Source organism: Python bivittatus, unplaced genomic scaffold (genome assembly GCF_059951505.1).
Source record: "Python bivittatus isolate LINGU-HERP-01145 unplaced genomic scaffold, Pbiv_v1 ctg000820_np1212, whole genome shotgun sequence".
NCBI classification, from domain to species: domain Eukaryota; kingdom Metazoa; phylum Chordata; class Lepidosauria; order Squamata; family Pythonidae; genus Python; species Python bivittatus.
In genome coordinates, this window is record NW_028277107.1 from 1,351,114 (window position 1) to 1,370,374 (window position 19,261).

The 19,261-nt window shown below is 47.5% G+C and overlaps 2 protein-coding genes across 3 annotated transcripts in view; both read left to right on the top strand.

The window, feature by feature from the left end:
- The window catches only part of LOC148214039 (uncharacterized), a 136,595-nt gene that overhangs the window by 115,355 nt on the left and 1,979 nt on the right, over nucleotides 1-19,261 (top strand).
- Nucleotides 13,528-19,220, top strand: LOC112543176 (zinc finger protein 213-like). 2 transcript variants are annotated; one of them, XM_088128924.1, is made up of 7 exons: nucleotides 13,528-13,763; nucleotides 15,520-16,091; nucleotides 16,401-16,515; nucleotides 16,643-16,710; nucleotides 18,062-18,191; nucleotides 18,392-18,518; nucleotides 19,081-19,220. In XM_088128924.1, the coding sequence occupies exons 2-7, from the start codon at nucleotides 15,633-15,635 to the stop codon at nucleotides 19,082-19,084; spliced, it is 903 nt and encodes a 300-aa protein (XP_087985050.1). In that variant the 5' UTR covers nucleotides 13,528-13,763; nucleotides 15,520-15,632; the 3' UTR covers nucleotides 19,085-19,220. The 2 variants fall into 2 exon arrangements, with proteins under 2 accessions (XP_087985050.1, XP_087985049.1); XM_088128923.1 differs by having other exon boundaries at nucleotides 18,392-19,132.

Genomic DNA, 19,261 nt, shown 5'->3' on the forward strand with positions numbered 1-19,261 from the left:
TAATCCCCCTTGATTGTTCATGATGGCAGGATCGGTCAGGGTCTATTGTCCTTGATTGCCAGTCCCCCTCCGGCTGGGTTGGTTCCTCCCCGTTACGTGCAAGCCCATGGGTTCTGTGCTGCGTTGCGATCTTGTTTCGCTGCCTGCGGCCCCGTTCATTGCTGGCTCGCGCCATTATCAGTTTATAGTTAAAAGCTTCCGCTGTGGTTTTCCTGTTTGGCTGGGCGCAGGTGGCCCGTTAATTAGCGGCGCTTTCAGTTCCTCTTTTCCCCGCTAGCTACCGCCGGTGGATTCCGCGTGGTCTGGCTGCGAGCTTCCCCGAAGCCCCGTGCTGGCTGAACCTGACATTGGACACCACAAAGCCTACTGGAGCTCTGCAAGATTGTTGTGGGGCACAAAAACAGAATCTTGAAAGCCTGTCAGAGTTTCCAACAGACCTCTTTTATGGGATACAGAATCAAGACAGGATTATTTTTAATCTCTTAGGTAAGAAAAATTGCGAATTCCATTTCCTGTCTGGTACTTTGCACCATCTGCTCCCTCTACCCGGGAGGCAACTTTCTACAGAACCTCTCTTAAAAATGGAACCTTGGAGATGTTCTACAGTTGTCGAAAGCAGCTGGATGGAGAAGGCCTCCTAATCACAGCCCCCTTCCTCCTGACCCCATGGAAATATCACCCTTTCTCCCCTCTTTTCATGAGGCACTGCGCTGCACACAGAATCCACCAGGGGGCTCCCTCTGCAAAGAGAGGGGAGCAACATGTGCTTCAGCATTGGGCCATTGGAGGGCGACGGCCACAGGTGGCTTTCCAGAAGAGGTTGGGAAAAAGAGTGACATCACTATGAGTTGAGTATCTAGGAAGCTGCGCACGCTCTCTCTAACCATTTGAGCTTCACAGAGGGTTAAAAAGGCTGCAGGAAAGTCTTGCAGGGAAGAAATTCAGAGGAGGCCCTGGGTGAGCATGGCCCTCTTCCTGTGCAAAGGGAGGCAGAGGGTTCCCTGGCTGGAGAAAGGAGAGAGGCAGCCAAAGTCCTCATGGGGGTTCAATGTTCTGAGTCCTGGGGTGGGAGAGCCTAAATCCTATGTTCCCCTGCAAACCCTTTCCATGCATGTAACAGGTGTAAGATTTGCCCCGTTCGACAGAGAAACTCTCGTGACACGTGTGGTTCACAAAGAAGGTTTACTCATGCGTAACGTAGTAGTCACAAGCAGAGCCAGGACTGGCTTGGTACAATTGCATCACTTGTTATATTCCCCCCTTCCCGCGCTTTTTCCCGCCTCGTGATCGCGTTGCGGCTGTGGGCTATTAGGCCCCCCAATGTCCCCCCTGATCGTTCATGATGGCAGGGTCGGTCAGAGTCCATTGTCCTTGATTGCCAGTCCCCCTCCGGCTGGGTTGGTCCCTCCCTGCTACGTGCAGACCCGCGGGTTCTGTGCTGCGTTGCGATCTTGTTTCGCTGCCCTGCGGCCCCGTTCCTTGCATGCTCGCGCCGTTATCAGTTCATAGTTAAAAGCTTCCGCTGTGGTTTTCCTGTTTAGCTGGCCGCAGGTGGCTCGTTAATTAGCGGCGCTTTCGGTTCCTCTTTTCCCCGCTAGCTACCGCCGGTGGATTCCGCGTGGTCTGGTTGCGAGCTTCCCTGCAGCCCCGTGCTTCCCTGCAGCGTCGTGCTGACCGAACCTGACAACAGGCAGGGGGGAAGCAGAGCTCCAGACTAGCCGTGCTGCTCCCAGGAACAAATCCAGGATCCCCAGGAAAGAGGGTGGGATCTGGGGGAGCCCTTCACACCCCATTTCCTGGGAAAAACCTTGGAGGGGGGGAGAGTTTGCATTGCAAATCTCCAGCAGGAAAGAAGAAAAGCCTTGCAAGGCAGGAGGTGCTCGAGATTGTGTCTGCATTCTCACCATGCACTGATGAGGCTGAAATAGGGCTGGATCCTCTGCAGTTCAATGCATCTTAGGAGGGTGAGTGAACCAGGACAGCCTCTTAAGCTTCCTTCCTGCAAGCCCTGTGCTTTGTGTGAATGCGGCCCCTGTGCTTGGGGGATGTGTTTGGGTTTAGGGCATGTTGTCTGAACCCGCCTGGGTGTTGCGATATGACTTGGCTCTTAAAAGCCAACCCTGGAGAAAGGGAAATGGAGCATCTCAAGCCAGGCTCATTTAACTGGAATTTCACTGTATCTGAACTGGACTTTGGGGGTTTCTTAACCTGTTTCGGATTTGGCATGTTGTGTTGGTTACATTTCCTTTTGAACACTTCCTGACCACTGGAGCTCTCCTGGGCCTTTCCACGGAGAGGAGATTTCCTCTCCTCTGACCCAGAGCTCTATGAAAAGGCCCAGAATCCCAGATCTGTTGGAGGGCGGGAACACGGTTAGTTTTCCTACCCCCACATCACCCCAATGGCTCATATATTTATGGCTTTGCTTCATGTTGTGAATTGGCTTTCCAAACCGTACAGCAGCACACTGCCTCAAGAAGAGAAATGAAAAAGTGATGAAGACAAAAATCAAAAGGGCAGAGTTAAGGAAAAGAGCAGCCTTACATTTTGAGCTAGAGTATTAGCTATGATGGAAGTTTTTATATATTGCATACACATATATTTCATATTTAGTATTTACACACACATATACAGTATATGCACTTATATTTAGTGTTGAGGCATTTAGGCTTTCATTAAGGATTTCTGAATCCTGTTTCCTCCCTTAATTTTGTAAGCTTGGAGGCCTTTTTACTAACTTTGAGACATCCGAATCTGTCCCCATAGAGACAAGGTAAGGTCTCCATTCCAAGGACCATTTTCCTGGGGAAAAGGTGCTTCGTTAAGGGTCGAGGGGCCGGGGAAGGAGGGAAGGAAGGAAGGAAGGAAGGAAGGAAGGAAGGAAGGAAGGAAGGAAGGAAGGAAGGAAGGAAGGAAGGAAGGAAGGAAGGAAGGAAGGAAGGAAGGGTGGGTTAGAAGGTTGGGACATATAGACATTTTTAGTTATATAGACATTTTCAGTTATTTTAGACATTCAGATGTTTAAACATTTACCTTTACCTGCCAATATTCCCTTTTCTGTATGCATGGTTGATCTCACAGTGATTGGCCTTACTTTAGATTATCAAAAGGTTGCATTCTTGAGGATGTGACACCCAACACTTCCCAATGTTTCAAGGATGTGTTAATTGCTCTCATGGTTTGTCTCTTCCTGACTGGAAAACAATTCATGTAAGCAGATAAACTGTTTTGACCTAATAGTCTTTCCCTGTTCAAGATGACCCCTCACAAAGAAAGATAAGCAGTCCTGACCTCGTTTCTTAGGGATGTAAATCAGGACGGTGCCTGGTGAACAATCAGAGTGATAAAGGGTAGTTTACATATGGCTGTTAACACTCAAGGTGATAGAAATTAGTTTACATACAGAAAGGAAGAACCTTATTCAGCATCAGGGAAAGGGGTCCTGGGTAAGGGGAGGAGTATGAATCAAGGTAACTGACTTTGATTGGATCAGAGGATCATGAATGTAATGAAAGGTATATAATATGCTGTATGGCGGGGGTCCTGCGCGGCCGCTCTTGGGTGAAGAATAAATCTCCTAACTTCATGCAATTCAATGTATTGTCGAAGGCTTTCACGGCCGGCATACGATGGCTGGTGTGGGTCTTCCGGGCTGTTTGGCCGTGTTCTTGAAGTTTTGTTTCCTTGCTAATCACTCCCAGCAGCTCCTCATTAACAATTCAATAGAATAAAAAATCCTGCCTAATCCCCAGGAAGATACACACAGATGCTGACACCAAAACAAGCAGCCACTCAGTAACTCAACCCCCCCACACACACACCCAATCCCCCCCTTCCCCCCCCCCCCAGATCTCTATAAATACCCACAAAAGGGTCACATCGCCCTGGGCACAGAGAGAACTGCTCCTGTCTGTGCTCCTGCACTCTGAAGATGCCGGTCACAGGTGCTGGCGAAACGTGAGGAAACAAAACTTCAAGACCACGGCCACACAGCCCGGAAGACCCACACCAGCTTCATGCAATTTGTCAGTGTCTTTACTCCTGGCTCAGAAACAGACCTGGTAAGATAAACTTTTCTTCCAACAGAAGGAAAGAAGGAAGGAAGTTCCTAGTACGGAATGGTGCTGAGGTGGGACACGGGGGGCTGAGGAAGGGATGGGATTCTGAAGTAGGGGCCGAATGAAAAGCCTCCATTGTGCCAAGGTGGGGGGTCAGGCGCGGCCGCCCACCTATCAACCTGCCGTCACCGCTCTGGCTTTTGGGTGAAGAATTAAAAGCTGAATTTCATGCAACTGCCTGTTGTCTCTTTGATCCCGGCTCAGCAACGAACAGGGAAGAAATAATTCTAACCACTATACGGGCTGAGACTTTGGGAAACCCAGGGTTAGGGGGGAAGGTCCCAAGGTCTAAGGACATCCCTTGAAAAGAAATCCCATTTCCCTATTTACAGAGAGCTGAGGGAAAGGGGAACCCACACACACACACACACATATATAAAAAGTTGGGAGTAGAAATGAGCAGGAGGCACACACAAGAACTTACCTAATTAGTGGAGGAATTAAAAGTTACACTCGGGATTAGAAAGTCCTGCCCAGCAGAACCAACAGGGAAGATGGGAAGGTCTTAGTTTCGATCGCAGAGATTTTAATATGGCGCAGTCAAAGATCCCCATTGCAGGCCAAATTGGTCTAGCAGCTGTGTCGGTCATCTGAGCCCATCCCACACACAAACCTTGTGTATAACTCTTCCTCGTCCCTGCCTGTACGGGTAATAACCCCCATCCCAGGCGAGGGGCATCTTTCCAGGGGGGAGGTCCGGAGACCTTGGGCTGCTCCCCAACTGATGACACGCATGTCGCCCAAGGTGTTAGGCGTATCCTTTACACCCGGAGACTTCCCAGTGAACTCCTGGCCCTCCTCCTCACTCCCTGCTTCTGGACTGAGAGAGGGACAAGACAAGCAGGCCGGTTGAGGCACGTGGGTCTTGTCAGCCCCCCTTGCTTTCTAGGACTTCCCCGTCTTTGCCAAGAAGGACTTGCAGAAGTTTGGGGGTGGCTGGAACTGAATTTTTAGACCCACAGCCCTGGTCACCAGCGTGGATTGAAACATAAAGAGAGAATCTCACACTCACACATTCACTGGGCACAAGACGCAAAAAAGGGCAATTACCAACTCTGAAGTCTCAGGTTCCAGCAACTGTTGGGCTCAAAACCAAAACTCCTTTTACTACCAATGTCGAAGCGGGCAGAGTCAGGGACAGCACCCTCCGGACAAATGATCAGGTGCCGCCTGGGTGAATTTGTTATCCAAATTTGAGAGTTTCTGACTCTCCCCAATTAGGATTCAGTCCGGCAGAAGATCAGACATGAAAGTACCAGCTGAGATTTTAAAGTTTTATTGAAAGTAAGCCAATAGAGTCAGCTGGGCTCTCCCCTTAAGGCAGAGGAATACCCCAATCGCACTCAAAGAAGAAGATTTTATACACGTTTCTTACACAGAGATACAGCAATTAACAAATTGATTGGCTACAATTGGCATAAATTTGGGATCCTCCTTATTATTGGGGGAACCTATCTCCTCGATGACCCATTGGTTGCCAGTCAAAGTTCAGGGCACCCCCTTTGGTCTTCTGATACTTATGGTTTCCTGGAGTGCAGAGGCCTCTCCAGAGCAGCTGAAGGGTATTCTGGAGGCTATAAATTGGGGTCAGTTCCCCCCATATCTTTATGGCCTTGACACTTAAGGAGACAGGATGTCTGCCCTATGTCTTTCAACAATAACAGAAATGAGAGGAATGTGTGAAGGTTCAAGAACATTAGTTTCCTTGCCATCCCTTGACTCCCCAAATGTAAGGAAAAAGATGAGAGAACCTGAGAGCCCTTTTTCATAAGGTTTCAAGACAATTACTGGTTACCAATCGTAACTCTGGGCTATCCAGGAAGGCTGCCTGATCTTGCCCTAACTGGGCGTTTGAAATCCACAGACCCCCTTTCTGCTCCAACACCATTGTGACGGCGTCAGGCACATGAAGTGTAATTGGGGCCCCAAGGGTAAATTTCCCCGCCTCCTTAGAGAATAATATGGTGGCTGCCCCCACTCGAAGGCACCTCGGCCAGCCTTTCGCCACCTGGTCCAGTTGCTTCGAGAGAGAGGCAACCGGCCTCCACCAGCTCCCAATCCGCCGAGTGAGGACCCCAAGGGCCATTCCGTCCCTCTCATGCACAAACAGTTCATATGGTTTTCCTGGGTCGGGTAAGCCTAAGGCAGGCGCCGAAAGAAGCTTTTCTTTCAGTACTTTGAAAGCCCGTTTCATTTTAGGAGTTGCCTCGACCCGTTCACCAGGTCAAAGCCTCATATAGAGGTTTTGCAATTATGGAATAATTTGGGATCCAGAGTCTACAAAACCCCGTCATTCCCAAGAAAGTTCTCCACTGCCTCTTTGTGTCTGGTAGCCCCACCCGGCAAACGGTTTCCTTTCGTTCCCGGCTTAATTGTCGCTGTCCTTTGGAAAGTGCAAATCCCAAATAAACCATCTCAGTCAGTGCAATCTGTGCCTTGCTTTTTGAAACGTTGAATCCTTCATGCCACAAGAAGTTTAAGAGACTTACCGTGGCCAGTTTGCACGAATCTCTGTCCAAGGTAGATAGCAAAATATCATCAACCTACTGAATCACTCGGCACTCTGTCGGTGGAGTCCAATCCCGAAGGATGGCGCTTAAAGCTTCTCCAAAGAGGGTGGGTGAATTCTTCCACCCCTGTGGGAGGCATCGCCAGGAATACCTTCCAGAAGGGAGTCCCTCACAACCAGGAATTGCTTCCCACCTAAAGGCAAAAATCTTCCAGGATGACTCATTAAGTGGAATGGTAAAGAATGCATCCTTAAGATCCAGGCATGAAAAATATTCATGGGTCCCTGGAATAAGGGTCACTAACGTGTATGGATTAGGAACCACAGGGGTGATGTCTTGTGTTAACTCCTTAATGATCCTGAGGTCCAGAACCAAGTGGTATTTTCCTTCCTTCTTAGGGATTGCCATGATAGGTGCATTAAATTCTGATTCACAGGGTGCCACTCAATTTGTCGCAATAAGAGATTTCAATATCTCCTGAAGACCTTTCCTTGTTTCCAATTTCAAGGGATATTGTTTTATTCTTACGGGGCCTCTCCCAGGTTTCAACTGTACTTTTACTGGGGTGGCTCTCTTCGCCCGTCCTGGAAATCCCTCTGCCCACATCCAGGGGACAACCTGATCTATGATTTCATCTAATCCATTTGAGCACGGCTGGCTTTTAAGTGTTAAAGTAAAATTGCGTGCCTCTGGATTCCCAAATTGGACAGTACAACCATCATCAGAGAACTCAATCTTTGCTTGTAATTTCATCAATAAGTCTTGCCCCAAAAGACTGGCCGGGCATTTGTCCATATAAAGGAACTGATGCTCCAGCCTTTTCCCATTTACTTCTATGGGCACAGACTCCATCAAGGCCACGCTTTCCGTTTTCCTCGAGGCATCAACTACTGTTTTCCCTTTTGCCGTTGATAAAGTGGGTTTTGTTTGGGAGATTTCCGTCAAAACAGACTATGTGGCACCGGTGTCTATTAACAATTGAGCTGGCTGTTCCCCCACCATCAATTCCACCACGGGGTCCACAGGGGGTACAGCAAAGACCCCGGCACCGCGTCAGGCGCTGTCCTCAGTTCTAAGGGCTAGCTGGGTGCCTCTTCCTTTTTCCGGGTGGTCTCTACCCCAGTGCCCTGTCTAATAATTTGGCTCTTAATATCAATAAGACCAAGGAGCTTACAGTGGACTATAGAAGGAATAGATTAGATGTCCAGCCCCTGGTTATCAGTGGAGACCGAGTGGAGCGGGTGGCCAGTTTCAGGTTTCTGGGTGTCACCATAAAGGAGGACCTGACCTGGGGTGCTCATATTGCAGCACTGGTTAAGAGGGCCCAGCAGAGATTATACCACCTGAGACTTCTCAGGAAGCAACAACTGAATGAAAAACTGCTGGTGACCTTCTACCGCTGTACTAGAGAGAGCATTTTGACCCACTGCACCTGTGTATGGTTTGCTAACTGCACAGTGGCAGATAGGAAAGCGCTCCAGAGCGTTACCGCCACTGCCCAGAGGATCACTGGTTGCCCTCTCCCCTCTTTGGAAGAACTTTAGAGCTCCCGCTGCCTTAAGAAAGCTCAAGAGATTCTTAAGGACCCATCCCACCCGGGACATTCTTTTCTTGAACTATGACCATCTGGCAGACGGTACAGGATAATGAAAACAAGGACGAATCGGCTGAAGAATAGCTTCTATCTTAGAGCTGCAACTGTACTGAATTCTATCGTATAGTCAGTATTAATGCAGCATCAGGGGTTGTGCAATATGGAATGTGAAGGTTGTGTTATATGTGTTTTATGTGTGTTACGTGTTTTATGTCTTCTATGGTTTTTATATTTTTATATTTTTAAAGCTGCACTGGGGTGGCATTTAATTTCGTTGTACAAGTAGTACAATGACAATAAAGATTTCTATTCTATTCTATTCTATTCTATTCTATTCTATTCTATTCTATTCTATTCTATTCTATTCTATTCTATTCTATTCTATTTTTGCAGATCCTACACTGATCTGTTCTTGGGGAGGGCCTTCCTCCTCGGCCCCTGCCTCCCCCTCTCCCTCTTTCGGCCTCTATGTCAATGGCCGCAAGGCAGTGAGGAGGGCTCTCTTGTCTTTTGCCCATTTCTTTTGTTCCTCCCGAGGTCTGTGGTTAAAGATTTTTCAGAAGATGCCACTTCTACTAAAGTATGCATAGGGGCAGTTAGAGCCCCATCCATCTTATTCCGTTTTCTGTTAATATCAGGGGTTGAATTTTGAATGAGTACAGAATTAAGCATGGCTTTTGCCCCTTCACTCTCTGGGTCTAGATCTGTATATTGCCGGTAGGCTCGCATAATGCGTCCGAGATAATCGGCTGGATTTCCATCTGCTTTCTGAGAGGCCTCATCAACCTTGTGGCTAGCCAGCTGTTTTGGGAAGCCCTTTCGGAGCCCCTCAAGAATGCACTCACGGAAGTGGGACAAAAACCTTTGGTGTTCTCCAGTCTGGCCCTGATCCCAAACTGGCTTGGGGTCTCTCAGTATGTCTTCTACAGGTACATAAGTTTGATTATCCTCAGCCTTCCGTTTATCTTTCCCATACATTTTGGCAGCCTGCCAAATTAAGGTTCTCTCTGCCTCTGTCAAGAGAACATGGAATGGGTGCATTACATCGCTCCAAGTGGGTTGATGAGAGAGCATTATCCCCTCAAACCATTGGGTCATCCGTTCCAGGTCATTAGAGTATGGGGGAGTATGAGTTTTCCAATTAAAGAGGTCTGCCATGGAAAAGGGTACCTATACATCGGCTTCAGTGGTTTCACCATTAGGTCTCACCACCACCTGTTCTTTCAAAGGGAGCATCCTTGCCCCCCTCTCATCCCCCTCCTCCTCCTGTCCCTCCTTTTCCTTAAGCGCCGTTTTACTTCTGGTGACTGCCGGAGATCTAGCCCCTGGTCCTTGCTCTCCTTCTCCTCCCTCCTTCATAGCTATTTCCTCCCTGGAGAAAGTGAAATCTTCTGGGGGTGATGGAAAATCTTCCTTGTCCATACGACTGGAAGAACCCCCCCCCCTTCCTGGTCTCCCTGACTGGTAACTGTGTCACATTGGGGGGGAGGAGGAGGAGACTGTTGACCCCCCATGTCTGAGGCACTTGGCTCTCCTCTTGCCCCAGCTCTGTCCCATTGTTGGGCCATTAAAGCAGCCTGAGCTTCTGGGGTGCAGTCGGGATTGTGGGGAATGCTGGCAAAATGCTTTCAAGAGACCCATAAAGGATCCTTTTTGGCTCCTCAGAGCTTGCATCCCCATATGGATTATGGAGTTTCAGAGGTTTCTGCTGAACTATTAGCACAGTCCCATCACTGGGGTAGCGTTCTGGATTCATCATTATTGAGGCAAAGCATTTTGCCTGGAGTTACTCTGCACCAATCAATCAGCGCCCAAATGTTCTCTGCCTCCAGACTTCCCTCCTCCGGCCACAGAGGGAAAATTTCCTTTTGAGATGGCCAATCTTTGTTCTGTATGGCACCTTTTATTTCCCAAGTTCCAATAAAGCCAAATAAAGAGACTTGAGACGAGGCTTCTTTAAGATAACAGATGTATATTGATCAAGACACAGGTGGGTGACTCCAATCAACACCCATTAGAAAGGAATGTTGAAGGAATCACACCTCACAAAGCAAACATCAGAGTTTTATAGACATCCATTAATGTATGCAGGTGATACATTCCCCTATATCCATACATGGGGTTTTGGGGATGGTCTAAGGAGGGGTTGAGGTAGTCCCTGAAAGTTGAATCTAAGTTTAACTTTTTTTCCTTCTTATCTATCCTTTGGAATCCCAAACCTTTCTCCCCGGACATCGGCCTAACACCAGCCTGGTACGGAATTAATTTATGGCTACAGGCCTCTGGTTAATTGCTTTTAAGGGAGATGGGGTAGGAGAATGGTGTGCTCTTTATAAAGTAAGTTAACCCTTTAGAATAGAGTGCACTCTTACAGGTATAGTTATACATTATGTGAAACATATCTATATCTCTATAAAATATATATAGAATATAAAATTGTGTACTAAAATAATGCCCTTCAGTTCAAAGATAAATTAATTTTTCTTTCGTCATCCCGGGCCGGGAATCTCCCAGAGCTCGCCAATTTTTAATTACACACCCAAGGGGTGTCCCCCTGTGAGGGTGTGGCTTACTGGCACAACTACCCATACCAGAAGTCTTTTGTACATCTAGCGCTAGGTTTTTCTCTGCCGGTCCGGCTTGCTTTCACTCACACACACACACCGTCACTCGCAGCGAGGTGGGACACACTCCTGGTGAACGGAGCACACTGGCTTTCAACTCTGGCAGTCGCTGGTCTCAGACCTCGTGCCAAAATTGGGGCATCTATACCCCGTTTGCTGAGCAGTCCTGGTTGCCCCCGGGAGGCAAAATTATGGACACACACCCCGTTCCTTTGAACCGGACCACCCAGAGCACTGAATTGTACTCACCTTTCTGGCGCACCTCGAGGGTAATTCCCAGTCAGGAATCGTCAGATCTTCCCTTTGTGGGTCCCTTAGGAGTCACCAGGCCCAAAGGGCCTCCGCCCTTTCAGGACCCCCGGACACTTAACAATATCCCGGAAGAGACCCCATTTCTGTAACCAAAACCAAAATCCTAAACTACTTGCTCGCTTTCACTCAAAATACCCTGACAAACCTAAGTAACCATATTAATGATCATTGTAATATCTCTATCTTCTTTTCCAGATTTTCTTCCGAATGTAGGAACATTCGTTCTGTTGGAGGGCGGCATGTCAGGATCTACGCAAACCAGAACCTTCAATTGTTTTTATTCATTTTGCTTTTATTGCTAACCATAGATCAATAGTGAAATAGTGGGAATGTTATTCTAAACCGTTTGCTTGACCTGCCATAAAAGGGGGGAAGAGGAGGCCAGGTGCCGTTATCTCTATCTTGAAACAGACATCCAAGGCCAGGAGGTGTGAGAACCGGGGCAAGGCACGAAGAGTTGTAAGCGGGAATAGAAACCTAGAAGGGGGTGTCAGAAAACGACAGACATGGGTTTGGTTGTCCAGTAGACAGAATTTTTTTTTTATTGGGCATGTTTGGAAAGGTGGGTCCCTCCCGCAGCAATGGAGGAACCCCGAAACAAGGTCTGACAGCTTTTTTTATACCCCCTATCTGTCCTCCCCCTCCTAAGAGGGCTTGGCTCACAATCTCACCTTTTTTACCACCCCGGAGCGCCACTAATTAACCGCAAAACCGCAGACATTCCACTTTCCGAATCCAATCAGCGCAATACACACTGCAATACCCACTTGACCCAACAGCCGCCCCCTGCCGTTTCTCTTCACTCTGGTGCGAACGTGCCTCCTGCCCACAGTATTTCCTCCCTCCTGCCGTCCCCCCCAAGGCTGCCCCATGGTGCACAGCGCTCTCCCCTAGCAAACATGGTTCGTTTGAGGCTCGTTAGTGCTATGCTGGGAATGTTATTCTAACCCGTTTGCTTGACCTGCCATAAAAGGGGGGAAGAGGAGGCCAGGTGCTGTTATCTCTATCTTGAAGCAGACATCCAAGGCCAGGAGGTGTGAGAACTGGTGCAAGGCGCAAAGAGCTGAAAGCGGGAAAGAGAAACTAAGGAGGGGGGGAAGTTGGACTTAAAAGGACAAGGCTTTGCTATGTAGAATTAGACTCAACAAACTATGATGCTGTATGCTTCTCCTGAATAAAGAAATCTCTGATGGAACTTTTGGTCTCCAGAGGATTTACTGAACTTTGGGATTGAGTGTGCAGACTCTGACAATTTGAGAGTTTCTGACTCTCCCCAATTAGGATTCAGTCCAGCAGAAGATCAGACACGAAAGTACCAGCTGAGATTTTAAAGTTTGATTTAAAGTTTGCCAATAGAGCCAGTTGGGGCCCCCCCTTAAGGCAGAGAAGATCCCTCCCACACCCAAAGAAGACAATTTTATACATGTTCCTTACAGAGAGATACAGCAAGTAACAAATGATGGGTTGAAATTGGCATAGGTTTTGGATCCTCCTTATTATTGGGGGAAATGTATCTTCCTGATGAGTTATTGGATGCTAGTCAGAGTTCAGGGCATCCCCGCCCCCCTTTTCTTTATGCCTCTACCCAGGATGTCTGAATGAGAGAAATGTGTGAAGATCCATGAACGTCCGTGCCTGTGTTATCCCTTTGGTTTTCAAAGGTAAAGACGTGAATATGATGGAAACTAAGAGCCCTTTTTCATAAGGTTTCAAGAGGACTGCACTCCCCCAATCCTGGTCTCTCCATAAGTCATCCATAAGTGCAACCAATGCAATCCCTATCCTGTATCCCGGCTGGAAACTGAGCGTCAGCCCTTTCAGGCGAGCCAGGTCAGGAATTGGAGACCACAAAGCCTATGGGAGCTCTGCGATGTTGTTCTGGGGCACAAGGACAGAATCTTGAAAGCCTGTCAGAGTTTCCCACTGACCTCTTTTATGGGATACAGAATCAAGACAGGATTATTTTTACTCTCTTAAGTAGGAAAAATGCTGAATTCCATTTCCTGTCTGCAACATTTCCTCCCTCTAAATGAGGATGCAAAGTTCTCCAGAACCTCTCTTAAAAATGGAAGCTTGGAGACGTTCTACAGTTGTTGAAAGCAGCTGGATGGAGAAGGCTTCCTGATCAGGGGGACAGCACAGCCCCCTTCCTCCTGACCCGATGGAAATAACCCCCTTTCTCCCCTCTTTGCATGAGGTGCTGCATTGCACACAGCATCCACCAGGGGGCTCCCTCTGCAAAGAGAGGCGACAACATGCGCTTCATCATTGGGCCACTGGAGGGTGATGGCCACAGGTGGCTTTTCAGAGGAAGGTGGGAAAGGAGTGACATCACTACTTCTTGCCTCTCTAGGAAGCTGCGCTCTCTCTCTTTAACACTTTGAGCTTTGCAGGCGGTAAAAGGCTGCAGGGAAGTCTTGCAGGGAAGAGACCCAGAGGAGGCCCTGGGGGAGGAAGGAGAGTTTGCGTTGTTGCAAATCCCCAGCAGGGAAGAAGAAAAGCCCTGCAAGGAAGGAGGTGCCCCAGATTGTGCCTGCATTCTCACCATGCGCTGATGAGGCGGAAATGGGGCTGGATCCTCTGCAGTTCAACGTGTCTTAGGAGGGTGAGTGAACCAGGAAAGCCTCTTAAGCCTCGTTCTGTAAGGAATGGTTAGACTAACTGCTTATTTTGCTTCTGTACCTCAAGCTTCTGCTGATTGTGAAGGGACATTTTTAACACTTTGCAGAGGTAGAAAAGGAAATGCAAAGATGTAGTTAAACTAATGTCTTGCTTTCAAGCTCCTGGACGCATTTCCTGAGCATGCATGAACCTTTGCACCTATTGTTCTTTAACCACATTATGTAACCACATCCTCTGCAGTAAGTTAGTTTTCTCAGCCAAAAACTTAGCAATCCTTTATGACCCCCGGTAGCAAATGAGAACTAATAACTTAACGATTGGTTTATGCTGCTTAAGCTAATGCTTTGACAGCCTTGGAAGGCGGGCACACGGGTGTGTGTGTGTGTCCCTCCTCCTAGATGTTTCCTGATGACAAAAAGGGATAAAAGCTGTTGCAAACTGTTCTAGGTGTGGCTGTTCTCTGTCTTTTCTCTGCCAGCCGGACAGAGAGTGGTCCACCCTGCTTTGCTTCTGGCCAGAAATAAAAGCTGTATTTGCTTTGGAAGAACCTCTGTCTGGAATCTCATTGGAAATTATAGAATCCAGGCCAGCGGACCTTACAGTTCCTGCAAGCCCTGTGCTTTGTGTGAATGCAGCCCCTGCGGTTGGGGGGTCTGTTTGGGCTTCGGGCAGGTTGTCTGAACCCGCCTGGGTGTCCTGGTGTGACTTGGCTCTTAAAAGCCAACCCTGGAGAAAGGGAAATGGAGCATCCCGAGCCAGGATCATTTCGCTGGCATTTCATTGTATCTGAACTGGACTTTGGGGGTTTGTTAACCTGTTTGGGGTTTGGCATGTTGTGTGAATCCCGCTTGAAGGGAAATGTAGATACGGGTTTTTAAAAAGCCAACCCTTCCTTCTGAGAAAAAAACAGGAAATGCTCCGAGATGCATTTATTGGGCATTCCAAGTCCTTGATGGAAGTCAGTCCCCTATTTTGCACCACACACACACACACTACACACACAGAAGCAAATAAACACAGGACTCTTGGCCACAAAGGCTGCCAGATTTGTTTACTGGCAGGCAACACCAAGCAGTCAGGGGAAGTCTCCTGGTAACTCTGTTGAAGCGCTTCGGCAAAGAGGTCCCGTCTCTCCAAGGAGAGGAGCCTCGAGCGAAGCTTTCTGTCAAATGTTCTGCATTTCACGGATGAGGAAGTAGCTATAGGAAAAATTGAATCGCTTGCATTTTGTCACATTGTCGGGCAAGCGTGCTTGGTTCCATGTTACACACTACCATCCCATAATGAGCTTAGCATGTTCTATGTTTTCTGAAATCTCCACCTTAGGGTTGTGTGTTTTAGTACGTGAATTAACTTTTATGTGACAACTAGGTCTGCCGGTGGTCTCACAATTGTGGTTTTTGAACATCTCAAAACCTTATCTTCCCCTCCCCAAAGCACCCTCCCTGCCAAGTACCCACAACAGCCAAACCTTTCAATCCCCTATTTTGCAACACACACAGAAAAACACACAAATAACCACTTGTTATCATCCTCTTGCAGCTGAGTAGGATGCAACCCTCAAGAGGGAAGATTCAGGTGTGCCAATCAGCTGCCCAGCCCTCAGTTCTGATCTGCTCAATGCCACCCCAGTCCTATACCAGCTCAGAAAAATGGCACCTTCCATGGGGATGAGTGTTGTTCAATGGTGAAATCCATCACTTTCTAACTCCTGGAATTTCTTTTCTTTCCCATCTCAGACACACAACCTGGAAGCCTTTTGTAGGTCCTTGCGTACAAACAAAATTCTCTCTTGGGCCAAGAGGGCTGAATAGCCTGCTGCGGTCATTCCTGCAGCTAGAGGAACAGTCCTATGAACGAAAAGGCATTTGGAGAGCCACAACATTCCTCAGACCCCTTTGGAGTTGTGGTACAAGACAGAGAAAGAATGGAGACACAACCCTTAGCAAGTGAGGGAGGTGGAGAAGGCCCTTCTGCTGTCCAGCCTGGGAGCTGTGCGGACATCTGGGCAAGAACTGGGCAGAAGATCCTGGAGGAGGAAACCACCCGTTCAGACCAGGAGGCTGAGGGTCCCCAAGGACTTTGCAGCTGTCTCCACTACTTTTGTCATCGATGGTTGAGACCAGAAAAGCACACAAAGGCGCAGGTGCTGGACCTGGTTGTTCTGGAGCAGTTCCTGGCCCTTCTGCCCCTGCAGATGGAGAGATGGGTGCGGGAGTGTGGAGCAGAGACCAGCTCCCAGGCGGTGGCCCTGGTGGAAGGCTTCCTCCTGAGCCAGGCAGAGGAGCAGAAGCAGCAGGTTGAGTTGCAGGTGGGAGACCTTCATTTTGGGAGCCCAGAAGGGGTCTGAATGGAATAAACAATGCATTTGAATTCTTAACCCCTCCCGATTAGAGTTTTATGGCATTTGTAATATGTGGAGATGTTTCACTCATTCTTGTAGGACATTGTTGCGTTATCCATTCTAGAAGATAGATTTGAGACAGCCGTTCCTTTCTCACTTTCCAGCCTCCCTGATGGACACTGGAGGCTTTAAATGTGTGTTCAGAGAACTACAATCCACTTCATGTTGTGGGATGTCTGTTAATTCTTCTTCTTTTCTCCTGCCTACTATTTCAAGTCCTTTGTTGTGGACATCAGAGATCCTGAGGGAAGGAGGAATCCCTCCAGTCCCCCTCAGGACCCGTTTTTCAGGAGGATCTCTCAGGAAAATCAAAGTCAGGACAGCTCAGGAGGTAAGCGAAGGCCCTCCCATTCCGCAGAGAGATCCCAGCTGTCTCATCTTCTCTATGTCTTCTCTTCTCTAGAATGCCTCCTCCTATTTCATTAATTCTGCACTTTAAAATTCTCTCTCCCTCACAGGGAAGACGCGAACGAAGTTGTCTGCTCTTTGTGGTGCAGCTGAAACAGTGGCTGAACCTCCAGCTCAGGTAAAAGGAGGAAATTTGTGTATTAGATTATATTCTCCCTTTCCTTCAGGAAGTCAAGCTGGTGAATGCAGCACTCTCTCCTTCCATCCCCCCCCCCCTTTTTGGGGGGGCTTCGGTGTTTTCTTCTCCTTGAGCAACATGGAATGTGGAATAGCAGACTCAGGTTGCTCTCAGTCACCTTAGCCTGCTCTGAAATCTTTGGTTGGGATACAAATTGGTTTGTAATTTCTCCCTAAGATTCTTATTAGGAAACCTTTTTTTGAGACCGGTACTTAACTCACCTTCTGCTACTTACTCTTTCTACTATTTGTTTAAAATAACCATTTTTTTAAAAAAGTTCCTCAAGTGATAGGAATAATATTATTACAGCCATAGAAACTGCTAAACAGAGACTCATTCATTTTTTAATTCTTTGGAATTGTGCAAGCCTGCTCAAAAATAACCAAATACTCAGAATGGCACATTGGCATTTTTAAAAAGCCTTGTTTCCAACCAGTGATAAGAAATACAAGCACATCAGATTAAGACATGAGCCAGGATATTAAAATGCAATGAAAGTGGCCAGTTAGAAAAGTTTCGAAGTAGAAATTGTTCTGAAAGAGCATATAATCAAGGTCCTTTTGCCTTGCAAACTAATTTCTACTCCTCTGATTTGTGCCTGGATTTGGAGGCCAGAGAATCCAGTTTGGCAAAGGCTGAGAAATGTCCTTCCCAGAAAATTGCCTCCACTTTCTTGTCTCCCATTCAGCCAATGGCTCAGACTACTAGCACCTTTCTTGCAGTCTGAGGAAGGGAAGAATCCAGCTTGTGTGCCTCTCGATATTCCTGGCCCCCCACCCAAATCCCTGGGCTGTGCTCTCCCAGCACTTCATGAAGTTTTTGAACATGGGCACGATTGGTCCTTCTGGGGCACCATAAGCCCCATGCTGAAATGCTAGAAAGAATCTCCCTGCCCCCCGATTTTCTTCTGCAAACGCATGAAGGATTGGAGACACTGATAGGTGGAGTTTCTGAAGACCATCTGCCAGTTGGTTCTCTCAAGATGCTGACAGTTTTTTGAAGGTGGCTACATGGATTGATTGATTGATGGATCAATCCAGAAGGAAATTGGGGTTCCTGTCACTGAATGGCACTGAAAGGCCTGCAGAAGCAATCAAGTGGATCAAGCCTGGCAGAAATACTTCTTCAGTCCAAAGCTGTTGGCTCTTTCCATTTTCTCACCTAAACCTTGGAATCCGACCAAGAGTTGCCATTTAACTTAGTGCAAAGCTTTGCTTTGGGAATTTGTGACGAATAGGACAGATCTTGCAAATCCTCCTGGGCCTGTTCTGTTCGTTCTTTTCTTGTTCAGGAGGGTCTTGTCTCCTTCGAGGAGGTGGCTGTGTATTTCTCCGAGGAGGAGCGGTCTCTGCTGGATCCTCACCAAAAAGTGCTGCATTGGGAAGTCATGCTGGAAAATTATAGGAACGTGGCCTCTCTGGGTAAGGGTTTGCTTCTCTCCCATCAGAGAGTTTCGAAAGACATTTTCTAGTTAGAGGCCATCAGCTCATCTCTTTGGAGGGGGGGAAGGAAAAGATCTGGCCTTCTCCTGCTCGAAGGAAGGAAGGATGTCAATGGCTCTCTGCTTAGATGCATCCCCTGCCATTTCTCATCTGGTGAAATTTTCCATTTCTTTTTAAAGGTATCAGTAAGAAACTCATTCCTTGGCTTGAGGAGATGCTCAGCTCCATCACACTGATTTCATCCTTTCGGGCCCAGATGCTTCCCTGTCTGTCCTCTGAAGGATTCTCATTTCTTCCGGCTGTTGGGTTAATGACTTGTCTTCCTTTTGATTTCTATCCTGAGCCTTGGGGTTAAGGGAAAATGGTGCTGTTTTTCCATTGCAAACATGCTGTTTAGGGTTAATAGAAGAGCTATAGAATTGTTTTCTCTGCAACCATTTGATTTTGGCCAGAGAAAAATGAATAGCAAATGGAAGGCAGTTTGGGTAGGAAGAAAAGGACAAATTTCAAAATTGATTTAGTTGTCACTGGTCTTTCCTGTTATTGACCGCCTTCCGATAAATGTTAGGTTTTCTCCTAAGGCCTCCCTTGATGTTTCCCCAGATTCTTCCTGAACTCAACCCTGACTCTGGGTTTGGTTTGACTATATAAGAATGATTCTAAACAAACCGGATGCTGTAGATGTTTTCAAAGCTTTTATGGCTCATGATTATAGAAATTATCATTTCTATACCATGTGATTGTAAGGATACAAATGTGCAAGATATTGCAATTTGGCAAAAATTCAGAAGGAAAATCATATAACCTCCTGTAGTCTGATCTTTTCCCCCACCCTTGCTATCATGTTCATTTCTCTTTTCCTTTGAAGGTGATCATGGCTATAAGAATAAAGATCCCAGTGAAAAATTCAAAGTGATCAGGCATGGAGGCGGGATGGACAAGGAACTGGAGATGCAACTAGAAAGTCATGAGAGAAGCCAGTCAAATAGTTGGAATCAGGAAAGCTCCATGGATGCTGAGACGCAAGGCTTTCTTGCCCAACAAGGAAA